This window comes from Lontra canadensis, unplaced genomic scaffold, assembly GCF_010015895.1.
Source record: "Lontra canadensis isolate GAN:19392208 unplaced genomic scaffold, GSC_riverotter_1.0 scaffold2, whole genome shotgun sequence".
In the NCBI taxonomy this organism is placed as follows: domain Eukaryota; kingdom Metazoa; phylum Chordata; class Mammalia; order Carnivora; family Mustelidae; genus Lontra; species Lontra canadensis.
The window spans coordinates 67,173,241-67,186,385 of NW_022630996.1; the positions used below are offsets into that span (position 1 = coordinate 67,173,241).

At 38.5% G+C, this 13,145-nt stretch overlaps 1 protein-coding gene across 12 annotated transcripts in view; it reads right to left on the reverse strand.

Moving 5' to 3' along the window:
* Window positions 1–13,145, reverse strand: part of ADAM22 (ADAM metallopeptidase domain 22) — a 217,999-nt gene that overhangs the window by 93,829 nt on the left and 111,025 nt on the right. For all 12 annotated transcript variants that reach the window (XM_032875808.1, XM_032875798.1, XM_032875790.1 and 9 more), the window contains exon 4: window positions 9,773–9,839. In XM_032875808.1, coding sequence (XP_032731699.1) covers window positions 9,773–9,839 — 67 coding nt within the window. The remainder of the gene's footprint in view (window positions 1–9,772; window positions 9,840–13,145) is intronic.

Genomic DNA, 13,145 nt, shown 5'->3' on the forward strand with positions numbered 1-13,145 from the left:
AAGTGTGTAAACCTGGTGATTCACAGACCTGTACCCCTGGGGCTAATAATACATTATATGTATATAAAAAAATTAAAAAATGAAAAATGAAAAAATAAAACAAAACAAAACCCTGTTTGTCTCTCAGGGTCCACAGTCTCTCATGGTTTGTCTCCACCTCTGATTTCCCCCAACTCATTTCTCCTTATCCTGAGTGAAATAAGTCAAGGAGAGAAAGTCAATTATCATATGGTTTCACTTACTTGTGGAGCATAAGGAATAACACATAGGACATTGGGAGATGGAGAGAATAAAAAATTTTTTAAAGTCATTCTAGTTTTACTGTCAAGACTGATGTTAACTTATAACTCATAAACTGTCTCAGAATTGAGGAGAAATTTCTAGAAGTCATCTAATTTTTAAAATTGTGTATTTGTGGTGAACTTGGTTTTTATTTGTGTAAAAAGTTATCATGTCTCTAGATATGACAGCTGAAAATGTCCCCTCTGGTAAACAGAACCAGTGTGAGGTAAATGCATACCCACCCCACAACCTGTAACACCTGTACCTGAAACTGTCCTTCATCCTGCACCTGGGGCTCTGCTCCAGAGCGCAGGTGCACTGGTGAGAGTCCTTAATCTTAATCTCCCAGGCAGTCTAGCAAGAAGAACATAAATATGCATTCTGACAATGGGTAGTAGCCTCTGTCAACATACTTACCATTGCTTCATTAAACGGTCATAATTTTAATCAACTCGATTTACACACATTCAGTTTAAAAATCTCCCTAACAGTCAAAATAGAGACCCAAACCCACTTTGGTTTATGGCAAATGAGCTGTATCTCAATAAAACTATTAAAAAAAAAAAAAAAGTCCCCATTATCATGGCAGCAGGATCCCCACCCAAAAGGACCAACTAAGGGTCTCTAAGGATGCTCCTCAGCCATCCTTAAAATGCACAGCACTAAGTTACTTTACTAGATAAAGGCCTTCCCTGTTTCCACAGAGCCAGGGGAAATGCCTGATCCTTGGATTTGAAATTAAAGGCAATACAAGAGCTTACATGACAACTTCTACAAACAGATCCGTTTAAAAAGAAATTCTCTCTAAAGCAACTTCCCAGACCACCTGCCTTGATTAATGTCTAGATAACTAAGTATTATTTCCTTATCCAAGAGGCTCTGAAAAAGCTACTGTAGTGAGAATTCAAGATAGAGAACATGTTCCTCAAATGTAAGGGGAAGTTGTTAATAAGAAGTGCATTTTGGAAGAGAAATATTGTTGGTGAGTCCTCTTAAAAACAAACAAGCAAACAAACAAACAAAAAACCAAGATTTTAAAAGGCTTCTGTATAGATTACTTGTCAACAGTAGCTGTTGCTTGCATTTCATGTCAAAAGATAACCTCAAAATAAAGAGATTACCTAAAAGCTATTTGAAAACAAAACAAAACACTATTCTCTTTCAGAAGATTCATCACCAATGGAATGGCATGGGTGTCTCTGTACTAATGCACCCAGCAAAATTTACTGCACACCCAGGTCTGGTTTTGCTTTTCTTCTTCATCGCTTACTCTTCTGGCATCTATAGGAAGAACCAAGATTCTGGATGATAACGCAGTTTTGAGAATCAATAAGGAAACTTGATATCCAGGATAAGCAAAAGCAGATTAACCCCTCTGTGCATCTTTTCTACTGCAATAAATATATATAATGACACTCTGGCAGTTTAGTAGCCATTTTTGTGCTCCTATGGCCAAAAAAAGAAATAGTTCAAGCATTTATGTACTCTTCAATTATATGCAATGAATTCAAGAAAAATCCCTATGTCATAAAAGGATATGTCAAGGTTGTGTCATTATAAAAAGCAGAGTATTCAGAATGCAGTCACTAAACTATAACCTATATTTTAAATAAACTAAATTGACTAATGACAAAGTGAGAACATTTTTTACTTAAAGAATTCCACAATATTTTATACCACCCTATAATTAATTGAGGGGTATTTTTTACAAACAAAGTAAGTTAAAAGATATCTTAAGAAACATTATTTAAGGGGTGCCTGGGTGGCTCAGTGGGTTAAGCCGCTGCCTTCAGCTCAGGTCATGATCTCAGGGTCCTGGGATCGAGCCCCGCATTGGGCTCTCTGCTCAGCAGGGAGCCTGCTTCCTCCTCTCTCTCTCTGCCTGACTCTCTGCCTGCTTGTGATCTCTGTCAAATAAATGAATAAAATCTTTAAAAAAAATTATTTAATATATTACATGACTTCTAAACTATTCAAGTGTTGACCATTATGTTCATCATGGAGAAATCAGAAAATGAGACATGAGGAAGCTTGAATACAATTCAAGAAAACAAGCCATTATCTGTGGAAACTGTTTAGGGTTATAGCAGCTACAAAGTTAGCATAAGCCAGGAAGGTCTGTGTTGTCCTAAAAGTCATATATTTAATCGTTTCTAAGTGATCTCTTAAAGCTGTTCTCCACTAGAATTTTTTTCCTTCTTTGGCACATTCATTGTAGAAAGCAAAAAGATTAAGGCAGGATAAGAAAAAAAGGTATCTCTTTTTCAAGAAAGAAGAATGAGCTAGAAATCTGACTCAGAAAAATGAGTGCAAAAGGAATCTAGAGATTCAGCCTGTAGCATATGCACCTGCTGGTTAAGCTGGGAATCTTTCATGCAGCTTCAACCCAGGAAGGGAAGATGGATGTGAACAGCAGGAGAAAAACTATTTGGTAAAAAAAAAAAAAAAAAGAATTGGGGCTTTCGCCTTGCTTCTATATCAACTTTACTAACATTCTATTTTCAGAGTTAACAGGAGCCATTTTAATTTGCTCAGAAAATATTTTTAATGAAGGGATGCCTGGTGGCTCACTTGGTTAAGTGTCTGCCTTTGGCTCAGGTCATGATCCCAGGGGTCCTGAGATTGGGTCCCACATGGGGCTCCTTGCTCAGTGGGGTGTCTCCTTCTCCCTCTGCCTGCCACTCCCCATGCTTGTGCCCATGCTCTGTCTCTTTCTCTCTGACAAATAAATAAATAAAATCTTAAAAATAAGACAAAAAATATTTTTAATGAAAATTACACCACCATTCCTCTAAGAAAATGTTCCCTTGAGTCATAATAACCTCTCCCACCCTCAAGGAGACACTTTCTTCTCTGATACCAGCACCCCAACACACAGCACTCTCTCCACGTCCTTTACCTTTTTCTAGACTTCGACCTTGATCCACACTCCTTTGCTTTCTTACCATCTTTTTACTGCCCCTCTGGACATAATTCAAGACGATGATCCTTGAGTGCACGCAATTCACTTATACATACGATGGACAGTTGATTGCCAGTCAAAGTCAATGCTGTGTAACAGGCATCTCTGTATACACCTATCCTCAAGGATTAGGATTTTGACCCAAAGACAAGCTAGGAGTGCTCACATATAGTAGATTAGAAATAATTTGAGCTAATTAGACACTTAGCAGCCATTACTTTTGATTATTATAATAAGACATAAAAAAACTAACCCCCCCCAAAAAACCTGTTAGAACAAATGATACTGATGACTGGTCACGATCTTTCACTGGTAATAAATATAATAAACCGTATGTCTATACCAAGACATCTATTTTTACGTTTTCATCCAAAGGAAATCTGCCTCACCCCACATCTATACATATTCTTGGCATATATAAAGATTTAGCCATTCCTTTCCTAATGTTCTAAAACTCTTACTATGACTATTTTCCTGAGATATGAAAAGTAAAACAGGCTTTATACTGGATGTGTCTCTACCATATTTTGCCCAAAGCAATGGACATTACTAAAAAACTACCTGAACACATGACAAAAGTTGAGAGAAATACATAAAAGGTCTTTGAATAGACCACCACTTCAGCTTAAGGATAAGACAATAAAAGAGTAATTGCTAGAGCGCCTGCGTGGCTCAGTTGATTGAGCGTCTGCCTTTGGCTCAGTTCATGATCTTGGAGTCCTGGGATGGAGTCCCACATCAGCCTCCCAGCTCCATGGGGAGTCTGCTTCTCCCTCTGATCTTCTCCCCTCTCATGCGCGCTCTCTCTCACAAATAAATAAATAAAATCTTTAAAAAAAAAAAAAAGAGTAATTGCTAGATACGTCCAAAATGAAATAAGTATGTATAAAATAAGTCTAAATAAAACACATTTCCGTTTTCATGGCTAGCCTATCTTACGTAATACAGAATATATGGTAGATAACATGGTGTGAGAGTCCGCTTGGGAGTTAAGGAACTTAAATGTTATCTGTGGCTCTACTACTCTTTACTGTGTTATCTTCAGCAAATTATATAACCTCTCTATACCTCAGCTTCCTGTCAAGTTTCATAATAATTATAATCACAGGTCATTTTCAGCATGGAATACACATGAATTCATGTGCCTGTCACATCATGAGCAATAAATACCAGTGGTTATTATTAGTAGTATTATAATACTGATTAACTAGAGCCTATTTAACTGGCAACTAATTAAGCTGAATACTGGCAGTCTTTAGCCTCAAGACAAAAAAAAAAAGCTAGCTAACAGTAAAACTGCGAACTGCATGGTTTAGACTTATTTGCTGCTACTCGTCAATCCCAGCTCACTTTGTCTTAAGAATCTAAATCTACAGTTCATCACAGTCAAAATAAAAAGACTGTGTTCCCTAGATGTTCTGATAGATTGAAGCTTAATGTTAAAATTGTTTTAGAAGTTCATATTGAACCCATAAAAGTTCTTCCTAAACTAAGGGGCAAATTTAGAATTTAATTTTTAAATGAACTGGAAATTAATGTAAGTGAAAGACGAGATTAACATGTCTCATTAAAGGAACAAAAATCTCTCTTTTTTCCCCCTCCACTTAAAGCTTTTATCTTTGTAACCTTTGAAGAAAAGATTTTTTTTTAAAGATTTTATTTATTTATTTATTTATTTATTTATTTGTCAGAGAGAGAGAGAGAGAGAGAGAGAACAGGCAGACAGAGGCAGAGGGAGAAGCAGGCTCCCCGCCAAGCAAGGAGCCCGATGTGGGACTCGATCCCAGGATGCTGGGATCATGACCTGAGCCGAAGGCAGCTGCTTAACCAACTGAGCCACCCAGGCATCCCTGAAGAAAAGATTTTACTAGAACTTTAAAATCGGGATTATGTATCTATCTGATTGGAATAAAACTACCTTCAACAAGGCATAGAATGTCCTTGCAGATAATACAAGTCACTATTTTAAGGGAAGATCACTGACATAGATTTCATTTTACTCTAAATATAACATTGCAGTCAACAGCAAAATTCAGACTGTGAACCACATAGGATAAACAATTGATTTGTTGAAGAATATAAATTGCAAGGGAGAAGGAAAAAAAAGAAAGATATGGAGACACCAACAGATTAAAAGAGACTGTTTTAAAACTCATTAACTGGCTCACTTCTCCCTCTTCCTCTGCCCACATCTCCCCTGCTTGTGCTTTCTCTCTCTGTCAAATAAATAAATAACATCTTGAAAAAAAAATAAAACTCGCTAAAAAAAACTTCAGATAGGCAAATTAAACTGCAGAAATACAAGCTCATGTGATGACGCAATAAGCAAAAACGAGGAAATTACAACCATTAAAGTCACAATACTATTTACAAATCTGTAAGAGGAGGGAGGGGCTTGGGTTTGGGAAGCAGCACACAGGAGACCTGGTTGAGCTGTTTCTTGAATTGGATGGGTGTTACAGGGTACTCACCTTAGCAATTTCTGTGTCAGTGTTACATTTTACAATTTAAAAAGGTTTTAGGGGCTCCTGGGTGGCTCAGTCAGTTAAGTGTCTGCCTTTAGCTCAGGCCATGATCTCAGGGCCCTGGGATCCAGCCCCCCAAATCAGGCTCCCTGCTCAGTGGGGAGTCTGCTTCTTCCTCTGCCCCTCCCCACTCATGCTCCTGTGCATGCTCTCTCAAATAAATAATTTTTTTATTTGTTTTAATTTAAATATAATAAATAAAAAGGTTTGAAAAAAGATTATCGCAATCTAAAAGATTCACCAAAGTAGCTATTTCATGCAAATGTATTCCTTTTCCCACATTCATACTCACACCCTTTAATAAATGCATTGCACCTGAGTTTCACAAATAAAGGTTCCATGACACCTGAGCAGAGTCATTTACTAGATTGGTATCTAGCCATTGTTTAAATCTGGCCTAATGATTTTTTTTTAAGATTTTAATTATTTATTTATTTGAGAGAGAAACAGAGAGAGAGAGACCACAATCAGGGTGAGGGGCAGAAGAAATCTCAAGAAGACTCCTTGCCCGAAGGGGAGCACCATGCAGAGCTCAATCCCATAACCCCAAGATCATGATCTGAGCTGAACTCATGAGTCAGATGCATAACAGACTGCACTACCAAGGCATCCCGATCTGGCATAATGATTTTGATTTTGATTTTATATTATCAAAAGAAGTAGAGTTTTGTCTTGAATACCCTTCATTTATTTCACTTCCAAAAGAAAAGCCAATTTTAAAAAAATTAAAAAACACAAGGTGCGCCTGGGTGGTGCCGTCTGCTCAGCGTGGGACTCTTGGTTTCAGCTTAGGCCATCACCTCAGGGTTGTGAGACTGAGCCCTATATGGGGCTCCATGCTCAGTGCACTCAGTGTGGAGTCTGCTTGAGATTCTCCCCCCTTTCCCTCTGCCCCTCCCACTCATTGTCTCTCTCACCCTCACTCTCTCTAAAATAAATAAGCCTTTAAAAAAACAAAACAAAACAAAAGCATGGCCCTCTTAGGAAAGGTGTTATGGGTTTAATTTTATTCTTCTGAAATTCTTATGTTGAAGTCCTAACCCCCCAGGTACCTCAGATTATAATTGTACTTGAAGATACAGTCTTTAAAGAAGTAATTAAGTTAAAATGAGGATGTTTGAGTAGGCCCTAATCCAACATGAGGAATAGTCTGTTTTAGAAGAAGAAATCAGAGGGCTCCTGGGTGGCTCAGTCGGCTAGGCATCTGCCTTTGGCTCAGGTCATGATCCCAGGGTTCTGGGATGGATCCCTGAATCCGGCTCCCTGCTCAGCGGGAGCCTGCTTCTCCCTCTCCTTCTGCCCTTCTTCTGCTCCTGCACTCTCTCTCTCTCGAATAAATAAAAAGTAAGAAGAAGAAATTAAAGCACAGACAGACACAGAGGGAAAACCACGTAAGGCATAAGGAGAAGGCACCATCTAAAAGCCTCAGAAGAAACCTACCCAGTTGACACCTTGATCTTGGCCTTCTAGCCTCCAAAATTGTAAGAAAAAACATTTTTTTTAAAAGATTTTATTTATTTATTTGACAGAGAGATGGAGAGGGAGAGCACAAGAGCGGCAGGGAGAGGTAGAGGGACAAACAGGCTCTCCACTGAGCAGGGAGCCCAATGTGGGGCTCCATCCCAGGACAGGATCATGACCTATGGTGTTGAGCCAAAGGCATGACCATGAGCCAAAGGCAGCCACTTAATGGACTGAGCTACCTGGGCACCCCAGAAAATACATTTCTGTTGTTTAAGCCACTCTGTGGTACTTTGTGATAGCAGCCTTAGCAAACTGATACAGAAGGTAAGAAAAAAAATTCTTTTTGAAAAGGTAGTAGAAAGAAAAAAATATGAAATGCTACAATTTTCACTCCTAATGTATAGTTAAAGAAAGGCTTAAGAAAATTCTGAGTCATTAGTAAAGAAAAGAGAACTAACAGACTCCATGTAAAAAGAAACACCCCAAAGAGCGAAGCACAAATGGCACGACACAAGGGAACCAACAGGAAAATAACTGGCTACTAACTCAATTGATGGGGCAGGATTCAGAGCTTTCAGTGTGGTTCCTGGAAAAAACCCAGAGGAGAATTTTGAGTTAGATTTTTAAATGGATTAGAAACAAATGGAGGTGATGGGTGAGAGCCAAGTGGTTTTCTTAAAGGGAGAAACGTCTTCTGGCCTTCGAGTTTGAATGAAGGGTGGATTTATTATTTCCCTGATTTAATAGGCTTGGGGGGTTAGGCAAACCATCAACTAAGAAAATGCAATTCTCAGACCAGAAAATCAGCAAAGACGGTGCAGAACATCAGAGCTCTAGGTGTTATACATACCCACGTTGCCTAACGACCTGAGTGGAGTAAGCTTTGTTGATGAAGTACAAGTTTCCTGGAAAGGATATTACTGTAGCAACAGCAGATAGTTTTCTGCTAGATCTGCCCTCCACGCCTATAGATGTATTTCATTATTCCACTGACAAGTAGAAATGGAAATACATATTGAACTGTTTCTTTTCCTCTTTAATTTAACAAAGGAGTAAGATACACTCTGCATTCAGAAAAGCATCCTACAAAGTAAGGAAGTGAACCAAATAAACAGGGAAGAGAATAGAGGCCCAGAGCTTCTAAATATCAGTTTTTTTTTTCTAACTCCAAACAAAATGGCACTATTCTCCTATGTCAGACCTGGGAGAGTCCTGACATCCTTTCTGCAGTAAGGCAGTGCAAATACATCAACCAACCATTCAGTCAGTCAGTCTTAACAAGTTTAGAGTAACTTTCTGGAAGGATTGTTATAATTATCATAATTAGTTCACTTGTAAAAATTAACAGATTTTAAGTCTTCATCAGAGATGTCTATACATAGAAATCTTGCTTGAAAAGCAAGATACTATAGTGCAGGTATGTATGATAGCAACTATATAAAAAATTTAAATATGTGCATAGGACAAAACAATACTAAAAGGACATACAACAAAATGAAAACAAAGTTTACCTCAGTGATGAATTTAAGGGTGATTTTTCATTTTTCCCCATTTTTTTCTTTTAAGTTTACTAAAATGAGTCTGTATCAAATTTATATTCAGAAAAAGAAAATGAATATAAATGGCATATAATTCTGATAAAGCAAAACAAATAGTCTGAACACTGTTCAGAAGAAATTAAAACTTGGCTAAAACATCGTACTATATACAAGGGGCCTAAAAAAAACCCTGGGAGGGATTCAGCCTCACCTGTCCTCAGATGACATCATCAGTAGCCTGGACAAAAATAAACATTCCTATACCTATAATTGGAAGAGGATTTTATTTACAAATTTCCTTTCAGAGCTTACCTGAAATGAACCAGTGTCCTGTGATTTCTCTCACCAGGGATTTAAAAACCCCCGGGGCTTTCCCTAAAGACCTAATAAATTTGCCATTTTATCAGGGGAATGTTTTTTTCAACTGAATGTGGAGTCCTGTATCTATCCTGGAACCAAGATGTTACTTCTTATATCTCAGGGCTAACCTTAAAGGCAAATTTAGAAATTATTCTCTGTGACATATTCTAAAAAATAACCCTTGTGCTACATTAATCCCATAAAACACAACTCCAGGGGCGCCTGGGTGGCTCAGTCTGCTGAGGTCTGCCTTTGGCTTGGGTTGTGATCTCAGGGTCCTGGAATCGAGCCCCACATGGGGCTCCCTGCTCAGCGGGAGGTCTGCTTCTCCCTCTTCCTCTGCCACTCTCCCTCTTCCTCTGCCACTCTCCTTGCTTGTACTCTCTCTCTCTCTGATAAATAAATAAAATCTTTACCAAAAAAACAAAAACATAACTCCAACAATTCCTACAGCACACTAAGAATTCTTTCTCTGATAACTGAAGGTTTTTATTCACAAATGGGTGACACACTTTCTTGAAAAAATATGAAATATAAAAGTCCAAGACTATACACTTAGAAGTTTCAGTGAAAATTAAAATCAGAATCAGTATTTTAAATTTCTCAAAAGATTTCCCCCACAGGGAGACAATTTTACTTACTTTAACTTCCACTGTCTTCCCTCCATGTTCAACATGTCTCTCTACGTATTCAGAGGACAGCAAATCGCTGTAACAAACAGAAACGATGATTAAAGAGGACCTTGAAAATGTAAATCATCTGAAAATTGACAAGTTTACACATACCAGCTTTATGATTCTTTGGCTCATATTTTAAAACAAAAATAAAACTTTATGAGTCTCTTTCTCTCTCGCTCTCTCTCATTTTCTCTCTCTCACAAACACGCACACACAGATCCTAGTACTCCTCAAAAACAATGAGCTTAATCACCTGTCATTAGCCTATTCCACTGACCTAGGTCAATGGTTCTAAGCAAACTACCGTAAGCTCACCATTATTCCTAAAACATCTTATTCTTCCCATTTTTACTTTAGCTTTTACCAAATAGTTCTGATTTACTACCATACTTTACCATTTTTAATGTGCGATATTTTAACCTAGCAAAATATTCCTTTTCATCACAAAAACATTAAAAGGGGGCAAAGAAAGGTGGAAGAAATGAGAAGGAATATGCCTTGAGCATTTTTAAGTAATCCTTTTTGAAATCTCTCCTAAACAACCTTCTTGTACAATTTAAAAATGTTTACATCTTCTTAAATATGCTTTCCTTTAATTCTACACATATGAAAAAATTCCCCCTTTAATAGTGGTACCTCAAGACACAACTTCCATTAAAGTCTTAATGTCTCCATATTTTTAAAGCACTAAGACATAAATAAAATTAACATCATTAAATAAAAATAATTATGAAGCTATTAATTTCTTTTTTTTTTTTAAAGATTTTATTTATTCATTTGACAGACAGAGATCACAAGCAGGCAGAGAGGCAGGCAGACAGAGAGTTGGAAGCAGGCTCCCCGCTGAGCAGAGAGCCCCCGACCCTGGGATCGTGACCTGGGCTCAAGGCAGAGGCTTTAACCCACTGAGCCACCCAGGCGCCCCTACTAAGATATTTCAAATATAGACGAGTAACTAGTAAACAAAATTTTGTTAGACGTGACAGAATGCATAGGGTGGGTAAGTGTAACTAAAAAGATCATGTATGCATTACATGTTGATAGAAAGGGATGGGTGACCAAATGATATCTAGGTAATAAATGTTTATGATACAATAAATACACAAAAGATACTAAATATCCAGGATACACTATACATAAGCACTATTTATGAGGTCTTAATTCAATCACCTATTGGTGACACCCAGGGCTTCCCAACTTCCATAGTACTGACACGTTGGGCCAGATAATTATTTGTCTTGGGGAGTATCTTATACACTGTAGTATGTTTAGCAGCATCCCTGGCCTCCCCAACTAGGTGCCAATAGCATCACACAGACTCATCAGTCATGACTATCAAAAATGTGTCCAGACATTGCCAATGCAGGCTTGGGGATAAAACTGCTTTGGTTAATAAACACTGCTGACACCCATTTCTACCCCATATAGCCCAAAAAACACAAACAGAATTCATGACTGTTCATCTAGCTCACTGGCAATTTGCAGCTCCCAACCAAGCCTACTTATCTCTGTGTAACTCAGAACCGGGAAATGGGCATCATTAGCTTGGACTACCTTCCACCTATGGAGCTTGCCCAAACCTCAACTCTGGTCCTTGAAAACACATCATCAGCAGGGAAGGCAGATACAGCAGGGAGAGAAGCAGAACTTATGAACACCATGCACTCCAGGTGTAGCTGGAGGGATCCCTTCCATCCAACTTGGACCCTCTAGTAGGGATGATAACCTAACCATTTCTTTCTCCTTGCTTCTCACCATGTCCTTCAAGTTAATTTAGCAAACCACATGACTTGAAGATTTTAATTTGGCCTGTGGGGGCTAGCTTACCTGGTAGTATACTTGTGGGCTACTACCTATTCCATCAAAATAATTTCCCACCAGACAACAGGGAAGTTCCAGAGTTAGTTGGTGTGGTGGCTCAGTATATGGATGTGAGTTCATGTTCATGGTGCTCCATCACCAGTATGGTGAGTGACCTGTCCTCTTCACTAGCTCTTGTCATAACCCTAGCACGGCTACTGCAGTTCGAAGCATCCCCCGTAAATCAAAATATCCCAGGGAAGAAAAGCCCTGTATTTCTTGAATCAGTAAACTCTACACAAAAGCCCTTAGCATCCATCTTCTCAAGTATGTTTTGCCAGAATTACCTTACTGGGCCTCACCAAAACAGATCCTTTGACTGGGACATTTGCTTTTGAATGATCAAGTTTTCCATCTCCAGAGCCTTGCATGAGCATCATGAGTACTCAGAGAGAGCTGAACAATGTTAGGGGGAAAAGAGGGTGGTGGAGAGAACAGCTATTGTGCAGTCAACCAACAGTTGTCTTTCTTTTCTCCTTCTTTCCTTCCTGTCTCTCTCCTTCCATCTTTCCTTCCTTCCTTCCTCTTTCTTTTCTTCCCATGGGGATATAAGATAATATTTCACAAATTCTAAAGGACTTCTAACAAAAGCATGATAGAAATCTGCCTCAAGCAAAACATGTCATTGTTTCAGCATCCACATCTCACCCGATTACCCACATCCATACCCTACACAGGAGAGGTACCAGCCAGATATTTGCGAAGAACAGGCCCCCAACCTTGTATCAGTCTCAACTTCACAGAAGTGGGGGAGGAAACTGTCATACAAAGGCAGTGTTTACTAGCAGAACCAATTATTATTCCCTCTCTTGGGAATCTGAACAAGGGAATTCACACACAAAAAAAATCATTCAAGGAAGAGAGGCAACAAGTGAAAAATTAGCAGACACTTGAGAGACACAAAGTTGTGCCAGTGGGGAATACCAGAGGGAAAACCCCCAAATCTCTGCTGTTTAGGTCCTGGGATCCAGAAAAGCCCATCCCTGATGCGGAGTATGTCTGGGATCCTTTCTCCATCAGTCACATTAGTAAATCCCCATTATCAGAGCTAGCCTGAGTGAGATCAAAAACAATTAGGTATAATATCATTTAGAGAAGTCATAGTGGTAGTAGTAATAACAACAATAATTTTTAAAAAAACAACTTTTGAGTCTTCCAGGTTTGCAAAGTTCAAGGGAATATTTTCCTTTGAATTATAAAATCCAGGGATTAAAAGAATATGAGTCACCACATGAATATAATTACAGCAAAGAGAACCCTCTGCTCAGAATTATGCAGCTATTTCAATCAAGCCTCCATACCTACAAGCAGTGTTGGAAAAGGCTCCATGTAATTTAAACTAAAAACAGCCCAGGCAATTGGGTTTTGTTTGTTTGCAGTATTGTGGAAGTCTGCTAAGTATTGTTATTTTAATTATTAGGCTGAAAAACCTTCTATTTAAAATCTCACTTTTCCTCTACTGAAGCATAAAATCTTT